This window comes from Myotis nattereri, assembly GCF_964212035.1.
Source record: "Myotis nattereri genome assembly, chromosome: 11".
Classification (NCBI taxonomy): domain Eukaryota; kingdom Metazoa; phylum Chordata; class Mammalia; order Chiroptera; family Vespertilionidae; genus Myotis; species Myotis nattereri.
Genome location: NC_138086.1, coordinates 31,824,016 through 31,838,123, shown reverse-complemented (window position 1 = coordinate 31,838,123; position 14,108 = coordinate 31,824,016). Strand labels below are relative to the sequence as shown.

At 43.1% G+C, this 14,108-nt stretch overlaps 1 protein-coding gene across 1 annotated transcript; it reads left to right on the top strand.

The window, feature by feature from the left end:
• Positions 1-504: 504 nt before the first annotated feature.
• On the top strand, positions 505-6,753 carry LOC308527348 (putative inactive serine protease 58; the record flags this gene model as incomplete). The annotated part of the gene is made up of 5 exons (XM_081102659.1): positions 505-544; positions 2,683-2,821; positions 3,038-3,294; positions 6,378-6,517; positions 6,604-6,753. 5 exons carry the CDS (start codon positions 505-507, stop codon positions 6,751-6,753), a joined length of 726 nt encoding a protein of 241 aa, XP_080958785.1.
• Between the last annotated feature and the right edge of the window lie 7,355 nt (positions 6,754-14,108).

The window sequence follows — 14,108 nt, the reverse complement described above, 5'->3', positions numbered from 1 at the left end:
ACCTGCGGAGGTATTTAACGTCAGGCAGGGGGGTTGAGGCCAGCACAGAGTGCTGGGTTATAGCCACTGGAGATGAATGTCAACGGCACACAAACAGGGGCTAGCATCACATAGATGGGTGGGTCCAGGATCCTGCATGTAGTTCAGAGAGGGATATGATTTCAGAGTTTGACAAAGGAAGGACCAGAGAGGAGGCTATGGACACACTGTAAGCTTCAACATCTCTCAGATTAGGTACTTTTTAATATGATGGAGAACAAAACGCTGATCTATTCTCTACACCTGTTCTCTGTTCTTCTCCTCTGACACTTGATACCACCACTTACTCTGACTGATAAGCACTTCTTCTGGAACTGAATCCTGCCATTGAAAGAATTAAGATGATAATTTTTCCCAACCCTCTCTTGCCTTATCTTATTTAGTCCTTTACTCTCTCTCTTCTCTTCATCTTTTCCAGAGACTCTGAGTTGAACTTCATCCTCTGAAAAGATTTTTGACATCATTATGAAGTTTATCCTCTTCTGGGGGATCTTGAATCTTCCTCGTGAGTGTTGGCACCTTTTCTTTACTTACCAAATATTAAGTCCTGGGGGAGCATGAAAAGTGGATAAAGATAGGAACAACATTTCACACTACAAGTGTAGGCTTGATTCCCTCTCCCTCACTGCTGCCACCATCCCCACCAGGTTTCCTCCTGTGACATCGCCTGTCTGCCTCACCTCAGGTTGACTGTTACATGCTTTTGGGGGAGGCATGGACATTGGAACGCCAATACCAGAACTGCTCCTAAGAAACAGTGAGAGCTGACCCTGAACCTGTCTAGAACAGGATTGGTTTTGGTATGAGGTCTTGTCGAGGCATGGTTCCAATATTCAGGCAAAAACCCTGGAGGTAATCATAAATCCTCTTTCTCTCACATGCCACATTCAATCTGTTTGGAAAATTTTATTGACTACATCTTCTAAACAAATCTGAATCCAATAATATCTTATCATCTCCACTGCTCACCAATAATATCTTATCACCTCCACTGCTCACCATGGGCCAAGCCACCATCTCTTGCTTGGATCATTAGATGATTCTCCTAATAGGCCTCTCTGCTTTATACTCCTACACTCAACACTTCTCCATAAGGAAACTATCATCACTCATTCATCACACATCACACATCCCATTTCACTCAGAGACAAGTCCACATCCTATAAAGCTCCGCGTCACTTCTTTGTCCTCTCTTGTTTCCTGCTCTTGTCCCCCTCACTCACCATGCCAGCCACATTGGCCTCTGTTGTTGCTCCTTAAACAGGCATTAGGACTCTTCTCCAGCTGTTTCCTCTGCCTGAATCCTGTTCCCCAAATATCTGATTATCTCCCTCCCCAAGCTTCATTTTACTGTTCATCCCTCATGTCCATAGATTTACCCTGACTACTGATGTAATACTGCACAGTGCCTCCAACACACACACACACACACACACACACACACACACACACACACACACACACCTGCTACTTCCTTCCCCTCTTTCCTTGTTCTACTTTTGTTCCAAAACACTAATCACCATCTAACATACTGTCTCATTTATTGTGTATTATGTTTGTTATTACTGAATGTCTCCACTCATTAGAATGTATAAGAGCAGAGATATTTCTCTGTATTTTTCACTATATAGCCCAAGCACTTCGAACAGCCTGGTTTTCTTTTTGAATGAATGGGTGATTTCCCCTCCTTAGACTCTGTTAGTATTTGGTCTGTTCTTTAAATGGCTCATATCATTTTTCCTTACATTGCTGTTGGGAGGACGGGATGAGATTGGTTAAAGCATTCTAAAACGGATAAAAATAGTGAAGTTCTTTAAGCGTTAATTTAACATATGTCCACTAAATTGTGGAAAGTGTTTGAGAAAGCCTGTGTTTTCATTGGAACAATACGTACTGATGACTGAAAGGGAAAACACCTTTTATCTTTTGAAATAAATATGTTTCTATCATCTATAATAATAAAAGCATAATATGCAAATCGACTGAACGACCGAACAGCAGAACGACTGTCCAGATGATCTTCCAGACGATCACACTATGACACGCGCTGGTGCCAGGCCAGCCAAGGCGGGTGCTATGTGATTGGTTGGGGGGGGGGCTGCCATCACCCCATGATTGCCCCACAGAGGGAGGCCCAGGCCACTGGCCAACAACGTTGTGGCAGGTGTGCGGGACCAGCCAGCGATCACCCCACAGAGCCAAGCAATTGCACCCCACGCCTGTTGCCTGCAGTGGGAGGCAATTGGTAGCAGGGGATGGGGAGGGGGCAGCACCATACAAATGGCAAACAGTGGCAGTGGTGGGACCAGCTGCTGGAAGCCGGCAGCTGGGGGAAAGAAAGCCCCGATAGGCCCTGATCACCAGCCAGGCCTAGGAACCCTACCCAAGGGGTCCCAGATTGTAAGAGGGTGCAGGCCGGGCTGAGGGACATCCCCCCTCCCCCTGCACAAATTTCGTGCACCAGGCCTCTAGTTTTCTTAATATTCTACAACAAAGTAAGCCAGATTACAAATTCAGCTTACAGTTGAAGATACTGGAGAGAAGGATAGGGAAATTTGGGTCTATTAAGGAATTTTCCTTTGTTTTTTCAAGTGATCTCTGAAAAAAATCTTAGAATTTCCTGTCTATGCTTCTCTTTTCCAGGTGCTTTGGCCTATGACCCAGATTACATACATGACATCACTCCCCCCTATTTGGTCTATTTGAAATCTGATTACTTGCCCTGCACTGGAGTCCTGATCCACCCCCTGTGGGTGATTACAGCTTCAAGCTGCAACTTACTGTGAGTAATAAGCCCCCAATGACCCTCTATTCTTGGGATGCTCAGGTTGGAAACAGGACCCTGCCTGGGTCTGATTAATTAAATGGGATTTAGGGAGGCCTTCTGGGGATGTTCAGTAATAGAGAAATAAGTCTGTGGGGAGGAGCTAATAAAGGGCCAGAAGGATGGATAAGCCATCTCTGTTAAGTCCTCTCAAGAACACCCATATTGTTCCAGGAATCTTAAAGTGGTATTGGGGGTTACAAACCCATCAAGCCTCACTGAACAAGATGTACAAGTGGTTGGCTATTCGAAGATGATTAATCATCCGTACTTCTCAATCACTTCTATTGAGAATAACCTAATGTTGATCAAGTTGGAAAGATACATTGAAGTCAATGACTACGTGAAACTGGTCAGCTTGCCCAAAGAACCTCCCAGCGAAAACACCATGTGCATGGTCTCCACCTGGGCTTACAACACATGTGACATCTGTGAGTGACCCTAAGATCATCTCTCAGGATCAGACATGCTTCTATCTCTTCTCTACTCTTGGCTTCTATGATTTTCCCAGTTCTTTCTTTTAAACTCTTTATTCCTCTGTTTTGTCTCCTTTACCCTCTCCCGATACTTCACTTAGGGAGTCCTTCAAGCCTTTTCCTCCACTGTATCTTTCTATCATCTTTGCTTTCATATAAAATAGAAGTGGTGTTGGTAGAAAGAAGACATTTGTATTCTGGTCCTATTTTGCTGTGTGATAATGGGCCACTTTCCCATGGACCCTCAATTTTCTTAACTCTAAAATGTGGCACAACCTGTATTAGATGTTTTAACCTATTCCAGGCAATCAAGAAAATTATCTTTAAATATCATGAAATAATACTTATGTATTAAACATAAGGTGCATACATGATATTTTGCTTAATCAGGCAGACCTTCCTTATGCAAGATTGTGATAGACATAAATAATGAAAAGTTTAAGAAAAATATTTCTGAAACATTTTGAACTGGTGATATTCTGAACATTCTCTCATGTATTCAGCAAATTAAAAAGTGACTCATGATTTTATCAGTAAAAGTCTCTATATGTAATTTGAAGCCACCGAACTACGTGTTCTAACTTAACTTTCTTCTATGTCACATTTTTCAGATTCCATTAAAAAAAACACACACACACAACTTTGAGTATGTTAATACAGCTTTCTCTTGTCTAAGTTTTGTGCCAGTCTACTGCCTATCCCATTCCAAAATTTTCATGTAAATTCTATCAACTGTTCATAGCTATGAACCAAGGTAGTGAATACTGGGGAAGGGGGGAAACTGATTAAGTATAGGGAAAATAGAACTATGATATTGTCCCTTAGGAAAAACTATTGATTGAATTTTACTCATGAGTAACTTGAGTATGTTTAATATTCATCAGACACTAGACACCATAGTATGGAAGGAGAGTCATTTTTAACAAGCCTGTCAGATTACTTTCATCGGCCCACTGCTAGTTTTTTGGTTTTTTTTTTTTTTTCTAGAAGCAAGAGGTGGCTATACACTTATCCTAGTAATCCTGCCATCACTGCAGCCTTTTTTAACTGTTCTTCAGTCAATACCTTCACACTTTGGGCTACATTTTCTTGAATATATTAAAAAGTAGAAATTCTTATTTCCCCAGCTTTATTAAGGTATAATTGACAGATAAACACCTCATATATTGAAGGTATATAATACCATGTTTTGATATATATGTACATTGTGAAGTGATGCCCCAATCAAGCTACTATGCATCACCTCATATATTTATTTACTCTCTCTCTCTCTCTCTCTCTCTCTCTCTCTCTCTCTCTCTGTGTGTGTGTGTGTGTGTTGAGAGCATTTAATATCTATGCTCTTAGACAATTTCAAATACACAAAAATATAATATATACTACAGTCACCATGCTGTGCATTAAATCCCCAGAACTTCTTCATCTTATAACTGAAAGTTTACACCCTTTGGTCAACATACCTCCATATGCCCCACCTCGAGCCTCAGCAACTGCCATTCTAGTCTGTTTCCATGAGTTCAGCTGGTTTAGATTCCACACTTAGGGAAGATCATACAGTATTTGGATTTCTGTGTCTAGCTTATTTCACTTATTATAATGTTCTCTAGACAAATAGAAATTCTTTGTCCTTTGAGAGTCAATTTGAGTTTTGGAAATAGGCAAATGTCCATGTGGTGAGCAGTAGGTCTGATTCATTCTGGTTGCCAAAGAGCAGTGACTTACAAAAAACAGTGCGGTTTATTTTTATCTGGCTCGTGAAGTAGTGAAGTAAGCATTTTTTAAAAATTCTTCCCCATTTATGTAAATATTCTGTATACCTTGAAGCTAATACAAAATAATATTTATTGTCAACTGAAATTAAAAATGTTCTTTAAATTTTTAAAAAATGCATTCCCAGAAGAAATGCTGAGCCATGCCATTATTGCTGGACTGGAAAATAAAACAAAAAACCTCAAACATTTTCTTTTCAAGAATGAATATACCATTTCCAAATAAAGGAATTCAAATAAACACAATCCCATTAGAAAAACAAAATGTCAAAATAAACTACTTTTCCCAATGAAAACTCCTTGGTAAGAATACCTAACATAAATATTAATATTATTTTGTTCTTGTTTATCTCGTTTTGCTGCACTGAAAATAGCCCCATAAAAACTTTGTCATGAGTCTGCACAGTCCATAGTATTTGTGAAGCATTGATATAAAAGAAATAACTTGAATTAGAAATCAAGAGACCCACTTTTAAGTTCTTTTAAGACACACTTTTAAGTTCTCATGTTATGGGTTTAAGAAAATCACTTTTTGAGTTAATTTTGTGAACATATATTGGATTTTTTTTATCTGACAAATGAAAAACTAAGCATAGAGCTCTCTAAATTCCTTTAAGCTCAAAATAGACATATAGTTTAAGGGTACAAAGTTGCAATTAGTAGATAAACAAGTCCTGGAAATGACTATAAACAACAATACTGTATTATAACCCAACTTGCTAAGAGACTAGATCTTAATTATTCCCACCACAAAAAAAAATTATAATTACGTGACGTGATACTGAGTCTAACTCTTGATGCAATGGCAATCATATTACACTACATAACTGTATCAAATCAACATGTACACCTTAAATGTGCACAACATTGCAAGTCAAATATATTTTAATAAATTAAAAAGGAGTCAATGATAAATGTAAAATATGGGACAAATAAAAAATATGAAAGCTAAATAAATAAATAAAACTTAATTTCACAGGACACTCTTTAAAGCTTTAATTTTCCAGAAAAATTTTAAAGTAATTTGTTTCATTTCATTGCAGAAATCAACTTCCAGGAGTTTATTCTATTTTGTAAGGAGATAGACAGTTGTACCATGAGAAATAGTTAATCCGATACTTTCCTGTTGTCCTAGCTGCCTCAGTTTTGATTTCTCTCAGTATTTGGCCTCTCTTTCCTTCTGCTGGGAGAAGAGGAAATATGTTGAAGAGGAGGGAAATAAGAGAAGGTTTCATATCTGAGGACGTCTTACTTCTCTCTTTCCTATAGCCAAGGACCCTGACTCATTGCAGAATGTGAACATCTCTGTTATCTCCAAGACTAATTGCCGCAATGCCTATAAAAGCTATGACATCACAAAAAGTATGCTGTGCTTGGGCATTGTGCCAGGAAGAAGGCGGCCCTGCAAGGTAAGCTACTCTCAATACCTTCCTGTTCCCATTTTGTTCCCGTGCCTTTTGCCAGAAAGATAACCCAGTTTCCTTTTTCCTGGCAGGAAGTCACAGCTGCCCCAGCAGTCTGCAATGGGATACTTGAAGGAATCCTCACTTTTACTGATGGATGTGTTTTGAGAGCTGATGTTGGCATCTATACCAGAATCTTTAACTACATACCCTGGATTGAAAATACAATCCGAAACAACTGAGCTCCCTCAGCAGGAATTCTGGACCATTTGACACAGCCTGTAGCCATGTCCAGCCTCACAAGCAAATCTAAATAGACTCCTTGGGTTCCATCCTGCATACCTGTCTCATTTCTATCCAACAGAGGTGACTTGTACATACCTGTACTGTGATTATATGCAGCAACCCTTCTACTTCCCCTTTCAATGAAGATGGCAAACTCAGTTCCCCTTAGACAGTTAAAGTTTATGCAAAGGGGATGGTGTTCTCTCTAACAATTGACCTATTGTAGAAAAAAAGCCACTGTAGCCATTTGGGGTGACAAAATGCCTACTACTTACACTGAATTAATCATGTGCAACTTACATATGCCAGAAAAGGAAGTCTGACAAGAAGTGAGCTAAATAGAAGTACAGATCAGAGGAAAGGGTTTAAGGAGGGGGGCTCTGGGAGGTACTGCACTTTGTTTCTCCTTGTCCATCCACCTCTCAACACCAGGCATAGATTCTGATTCTTCATTCTGCAGGACTCTGCATATGGACTTGAGCCATGAAAGGTTAACACAAAGGCTGATTGGGGCTTATGACATAAGAAGTTACATCAGTAAATCTTGTCCTCTCTAACTATCTAAAACCTCTGTAGCAGTGAAGCCTAGCTTGTTGAAAAGCAACATTTTGTATATGGATTATTAAGTGCAATTGTGAGAGCTTCACCCTTGTATAAGTTATTAACTGAAATTTTAGCTTTGGTAGAAATAGATGGTTTTTGCAGGCAAATGGAGATTTCTCCCAGCTTGAAATAGTGCTAAGATTTCAATAGGTCATACTGATGTCTTATAAGTTCAGATTATTCTAGATGATGAAGCATATGTTAAGGGCACTAAATTCCATGGGCATCAACTTGCTGTATGATCATTATCATTGTAAGGTGACTTCCTCAGTTGAAAAATATATTCCTTTTTTTGTGGGATACATATACTATTCAAGAATGGTGGGGCTGGGAGTGATGATGACAAGGGAAAGAAAATCCAAATCTAGAATATGTCATTTTCAGTGTGAACAAAGAGCATAATGCAAGGGGCCCACCTACAACCACCTGGCTGGCGGGATACCTGGAGTACAGTAAGAGATCAGGGCTGAGGTTGGTCGCTGACACTGGCCAATGGGGTCTTCAGCAGTGGTGGTAACCAGGTGAGCCTGGCAAGAAGTCCCTGCATATGTCCCTTACGGTTCCATTGTTCCCTTTGTTTATAAAGCAATTAAGAAACACACTTGGAAGAATGAGACAGAATTTGAGAGCAGACCAGCTTGTCAATCTGATTATGAAAGTCTTTGCAAGTGAGAGCATTCTGGGGAGATTTCCCATTGGATACAATTATCCTCCTGCTCAAGCTGACCCTGGAAATCCATACTACATAATCCTTTCCCAAGCATTTCCTCCACCATGTGCCTTCCGAGCACCTGCCACTCCCAAGGAATGCATATACATTTGACCTCAAGAAAGAGAACAACTAGATAATGTTGATTAAATTTCTGTCTCCTGAGAAGATTTCTGTTCTCTTATTTTCTTCAGGGCATCCCTCTGAGAGGTTTTAATATCACAAAAGTACACATGCGGTTGGTAGCAATATATTAAACAGAACCATGTGTAAACGAGGTGAAGTCTTTTCAGTTCACTGAGGGAATAACATAATCCACTCAATCACAAAGCAAGTATTGTTTGTTAAATATAATATTACATGTCAATTCCAATTGAAAAAAATATATAAAAAATTTAAAAAACAAACATTCTCTGATTGGATCACAAAGCAAAAACAAATGATAAACAATGAATTAAATTTTAATCATTAAAAGGTATGTTAGTAAAACAACAAAAAGTATTGTTTGAACCCCTAGCATCCATCAGTCTAGGAGGGCTAGTTTAAGTACCATGGAACCAAGGGCCTAGCCCTAGCCAATGGTATTAACCTCAGTTTATGGTACAAGTGAGTGGAACTGCATCTGGGAAATCTCCGGGTAGGTCTCAGGGACTGAGGTAAAGGGGAAGCCATCAGATCAATGCGTGCTTCCATCACTCCAGCCAAAGGCGCTCGGATGCAGTTGTTTCAAGAGCTACCAGCAGAGGGCCTTAACTTACCTTTAAAAGCTGGTTGCCCAGGGCCTGCCATCTGCTCTGCATTTAATAGCGTCTTGGTGGCCAAGGACCTCCCAGTGACCCTGTTCTCAAACAGGGTACCCTTCCTGGAGGACTGAGAGGACACAGGTATCACAATGTCTCTATGACTCTGGACCGGGCCCTGCGCTCGGCTCTAGACCTCCTCCCGTTACTGCCTTCCTCTAGAGCCGAGCAGGTTTTCACCACACACCTGAGAGGAGGCTGAGAGAGGACCAACACCTGTGACTGATCACAGGACCCCTGTCTGTGCAGAGCTCGGAGAACTGTGGGCCGATGGCGCCCCCTGATGGAAAAAACTCCTCTCTCTATACAAGTGCTGAGGAAAGGGTGCCTGGCAGCCCCAGAGCACCACAACCACTCACTCCTTTAGAGACTGAGGTACCTTTGACATGCCTTCTCTTCACTCGCTCCCACCTGCACCCCACCTGCTACCTGTTCACTCGGGACGCAGCAGCTCCGAACTAGAAGCAGAGCGGCTCAGCTACTACAGCCCAGCCTGCCTCCCGTCTTTGCAGAGGCCTCGGGACCTGGCCTCTCCCATAATGCACCTCCCAGCGGTGGTTCTGGGATGTTTGCTGGGGTCTGGCCTCCTAGCCCTGCCCTGCTCTGACTCCAGGTGCAGACCGGGCTCTCAGCCATGGCTTTTTAAAAGGTGAGTATTGGGTAAGCCCTCCACGGTGGAGTCCAGATCGCGGTCCTCTCTAGGATCTCACTTTTAAAAATGATCAAGCTGAGATTGGGGTGTGAGGAGCTGAGGTGGTGGTGTGCACTGAGAATGGGGAACTAATTGGAAAGTGGGTGTTTACTTATTCCAGGGGTGTGAGTGGCAGGTCCACAGATGGATACATTCATCCTCCCCTTTTCTGAGCTCCCAAAATCCTCCAGGTCTTTGTCGAGCACCCTTGTGAGCCTTGAGACTGGTAATAAAATGCAATGTGTTTTTCTGTGGGCTGGAGCTAATGCTAATTAGAGCTTCCTGTCTACCTGTGTCCTACGCTTCGTCCTCGCAGGGGCCCTCTGAGCTGAGTGGAGTTGCTCTCTGTACTTTACAGACACAGAAACTGCCTTTCAGGGAGATGCAGTCATCCCCGCAGCTCACAGGCGGCAAAGCCACGGTCTGCATGTGGTCCAGACCTGTGGTCCATCGCTGTGCTACGCAGCCAGCGTTCACCTGCAGTAAAGAGGCCAGAAGGGAGGATCTGAGGCGGGACAAGCAGGTTTGAGGTGCTCTCGGGCAGAGGAGGGGGAGCTTGGGGCCGTGGGTGGGAACTGAGGGTTGTTTTTATTCATCTGTCCAACGAGGGTTTCTCACTGTGTCTTTGCTGCAGGTGCAGTACAGAGTTCTGCCCTGGGTCACATTGGCCACCTGCAGCCTCAGCTCCTTGTCATTGACCCGTGTGACCTGGTAATTCGCTCCAGGAAGGGATACGTCATCCTTGTCCCCAGAAAACCGCAGACTGGCCAGCACCTGGAGTTGCCCCTGGAGATCCTGTTGGTACCAGCTCATCCAGGGGTACTGGACATCCCTCAGGAAGCAGCTCAGGGTTTCAGACTGTCCCGGACGTACCAGGGCCCACCTGGGCCTTTGCTCCACCAAGCTCGCATTGGCACCTGAAATACACAGACAGGACAGGCTGGAGCTCCTAGGGGTGAAGGTCACCCCAGAAATAACTAGGACAGGCAGATCCTGAAGAGGAGGTCCCATGAGCGGTATTGATAGGAGACATCTGGGCACAGAAAGGATACTTTCTCAGGGCAAGAGGCTATGCCTGGGGGTATCTAGGCAAGGCTGGGATGGAGGAGCAAAACTTTCTGTGCCTCCTGGTGCCCCAGTGACCCAGCTCTCTTTCCCTCCATCAACCCAGTGAGTGGCTCTCTCCTCCTGGTATCTGACCTGTGCTCAGGGCAGCCATGAGCACCCAGCCCCACAGAAGGGAAAGTGATGCCATTCCCTGGCCCCTGGGGTCCTCTCTGACAGGGCAGCAGGTCAGGGGGCGGTGGGACAGGGCCAGCCAGGCAGGAGCACAGGACCCTGGCCTGTAAGGTGGCAAAGAGAAGCTGACACTCTCTGGGCCTGAAACTCAAAAGGGAGTGGCTTTTCCAGGAAACACAATGTCTTTCTTATCTTCTCACTGAAGCTCAAACCTCAAACTGGAGAGCGTTTCCTACATCTGGCGCCAACCCGCACTCCCACACATGCATGCACACGTCCCCACGGTCACTGGGGGTCTTCACTCACTGGCCCTGAACCCCCTCCTGTGTCCCAGAGTGTCCTAAAACGGTGCTTCTGAACTGTGCCTCAGATCTTTCAAGGAATTAAAATACCTCAGTGCAACCAAAGGACCTTGGAGATTAAACAAGGACTTCCCTCCTCCCCCATATATGGGCAGAGGCTGCTGCAAGGCCACCCTGGGCCTTAGACACCAGAACCTCATCTCCAGTTACCTGTGTTTCCCTCTGTAAGGGGGAATACAAACTCAACATCAGAGCTTAATTCTCCCGGTTAAAAGTAACGAAAGAGACTTCCCTCATCTCCATTTTCTGAGAGCATTTACTTTAGAAAACTTGTAAGTTCTTCCTCTGTCTCTTTGAAATATATGTAAATCTTTTTAAAAGCTAAGCAATTCTTGCCAGGATCAAGACCCAGAGATGCCTTTCTCAAGGACCTGCAAGCATCTCTTTAAAATATAACCATCAAGGAGAATGAGCCTAAACTCAATTTAGAGCAGACATCTCACTCGAAGCTGCAAATAACTGTAGTAAAGATATGCCAGGTTTATTTTTTCTTTGCATAAAAGCAATTAGCAAACACAGAGGGACATCCTGGTTACCAAGGGATTCTAGGATGAACTCAGATTAGCAAAGGGTCCTGTCAAGTCCTCTCATTTGAGGGCCAGTCATTGCTTGTCTTGGGAACATGTATGTAATGGTTTGTGCTGGCCTATATAAAAGGCTAAGATTTCTTTGTCTTGGCGATCTCTGAAAGAAAGGCCTGGGATGTGTCACCTTCTGATTTAATGCTTATTCAATAATAAAAGTGTTTTCTCTTTCTTCTGCCTTTGTGACGAGATTTTCTGAATTGGGAGGAGATTTTTGTCTTTAATTATGTTTTCCCAATGATTCATAGTGCTGCCATTACCTAACAGTGTGATTTGGGGCCTCAGTTTCTCCACCTGTAAAATGGAAATAATAATGAAAGTTATTTCATAGGGATAAATGGATTAGAATATGGAAAATTCAGAGTAAAGGTTGGCACAGAGTAAGCACTTTGTACAGTGGACTTCTATGCAATGGCAAATTTCAAATTCAATTAAAATATGATAGAATTAATAGTAGCTTTTATCTTTCTCTAATCTATCACTTAATCAACAGAGATTAAAATCACAAGTTCTCCTAACTTTTTAGCATTAAGAGGCCTCATTTTTTAGAAAGTTTAGAAACCAATGATCTGGCAAATTAGATTTAAAATAAGGCCCCATATCTACCATCTCTCCAACCTCAGCATTTTACAGACAACAGTATGGACAAGCAGAGGGGTTTAGCAGTCGAACCTCACTATTTCAAGACTTGAAACTGCACAATATTCTAGTTAATGTTCTAAGTGGGTGTCGATAAATGATGGAGGGAACTAGAGCAGGGCAAGTCTGCAGACCTATGTCCCTGGAAAGTCCCCCACGTTAGGGCCCTGCAGCGGCTGGCACCTGGGGGTTTGCACCTCCCAGAGTCACTAATTTTTTTTTTTTTTTTTTTTTTTTTTTACTCTTCAGAAGTTGTAATACATACAATAGGGTTCCCATGATTTTGACAAAGGATCCATTTGGTGGCAGCATAATACAATTTATAATTCACTTGTCTCACTAACTTTGAAATTGTGTTTCTCTCGACTTAAGAAAAATAGATTTTCATTATACTAGTACAATTTTGTGTATAAAGTGACTCCATTGATTTTTTTTTTTTTTGCATCACCCTATTTCAAATCTAATTGTGCACAAAATGTCAATTGCACTACTTTCTAAATACTCATGTGCTGATTCACTTTTGCTTTTTGTTCCATTACCGGTTCCCACCTCGTTACCCCAGAGATGGGGAGAGATGAAGCTCCAGGAAGCAGTACCCAAATCACATATCCTGAATACCAGTAAAATGCACAAGAGAGGTGTCCTCACCCCAGCAAGACACGTACATTTAATTCTTTTTTTTTTTTTTTTCGTACATTTAATTCTTAACTCTCTATGGAGAAAGTCTCTCTGGGGATTAGATGGTAAAAGGAAAGGGGGCTGGGAGGAAAGTGTAACTGGGGAACAAAGGAGGAAAGGGAAAGAAAGGCCCCATGGGAAGCCAGAAGGTGCCCTGACACAGATTTCCTGCCTTGCAATGGCTGACTTCAGCTCTTTCCCATGACTCTACCTCCTCCTGAGGCCAGCGCTGAGGCCGGGCTGGACAGATTGCAGGATAAGGGATTCTGGGCACATCTCAGTTTACTGAGCTGGCTGTCCTGTCTCCCTGCCATCCCCTCCCATTGCCTTAATCCCCAAATGTGATTGGGATCAGTGGTGTCTCAGATACTCCTGTTATCTCCTCCCTGAATTCCTGTTCCTCAAGGTCATTGCCTCCCCAAGCTCCTCCTCTGATTTTGGCCTGGCTCCCAACCTGGGCCAAGGTAAGCCTCTTTCTTCTAGATGGCTGCCTAGGTGCCTACCTTCTCCCATGCTCCCAGTTGGGGGTTATGGTTGCCCTCCTAGGAGGGAGGAGAAGAAGAATATGCAAGCTCTGAATGAAGACATAAACAGGTGTTCCAGCTCCTGTCCATCTTCATTTGAACTGCATTCCTGTGGGGAAGAGCCTAATGGGGGAAGGACACTGGAGGTGAAGAGGTCAATGAGGTGGTTTCCTGCTCCAGATCACCTGTGTCCAACCCTGGGAAGAAGGAACTGTGGAGTTAGGGTGAGAATTTGGTCCCCTCCCAAAGAAGCAGTCAGTGGTGACACCAACTCCATCCAGGACGAGCCAGGTGGAAATGTACGGTGCGGGGTGGTGCCCTGTGGGTGTCTGTGACTGAAGGGACAGCTGAAGAGAGCCCTGGCCTGCAGGCAGGGCCCCGTGTCCTGGTAGCTCTGCCTGGACAGTGACCAGGCACATACATTATTCATGTTACCCTTGGTGTTTCTGTTTCCTCATCTAAAAATTTAGTGGATTGGAATTT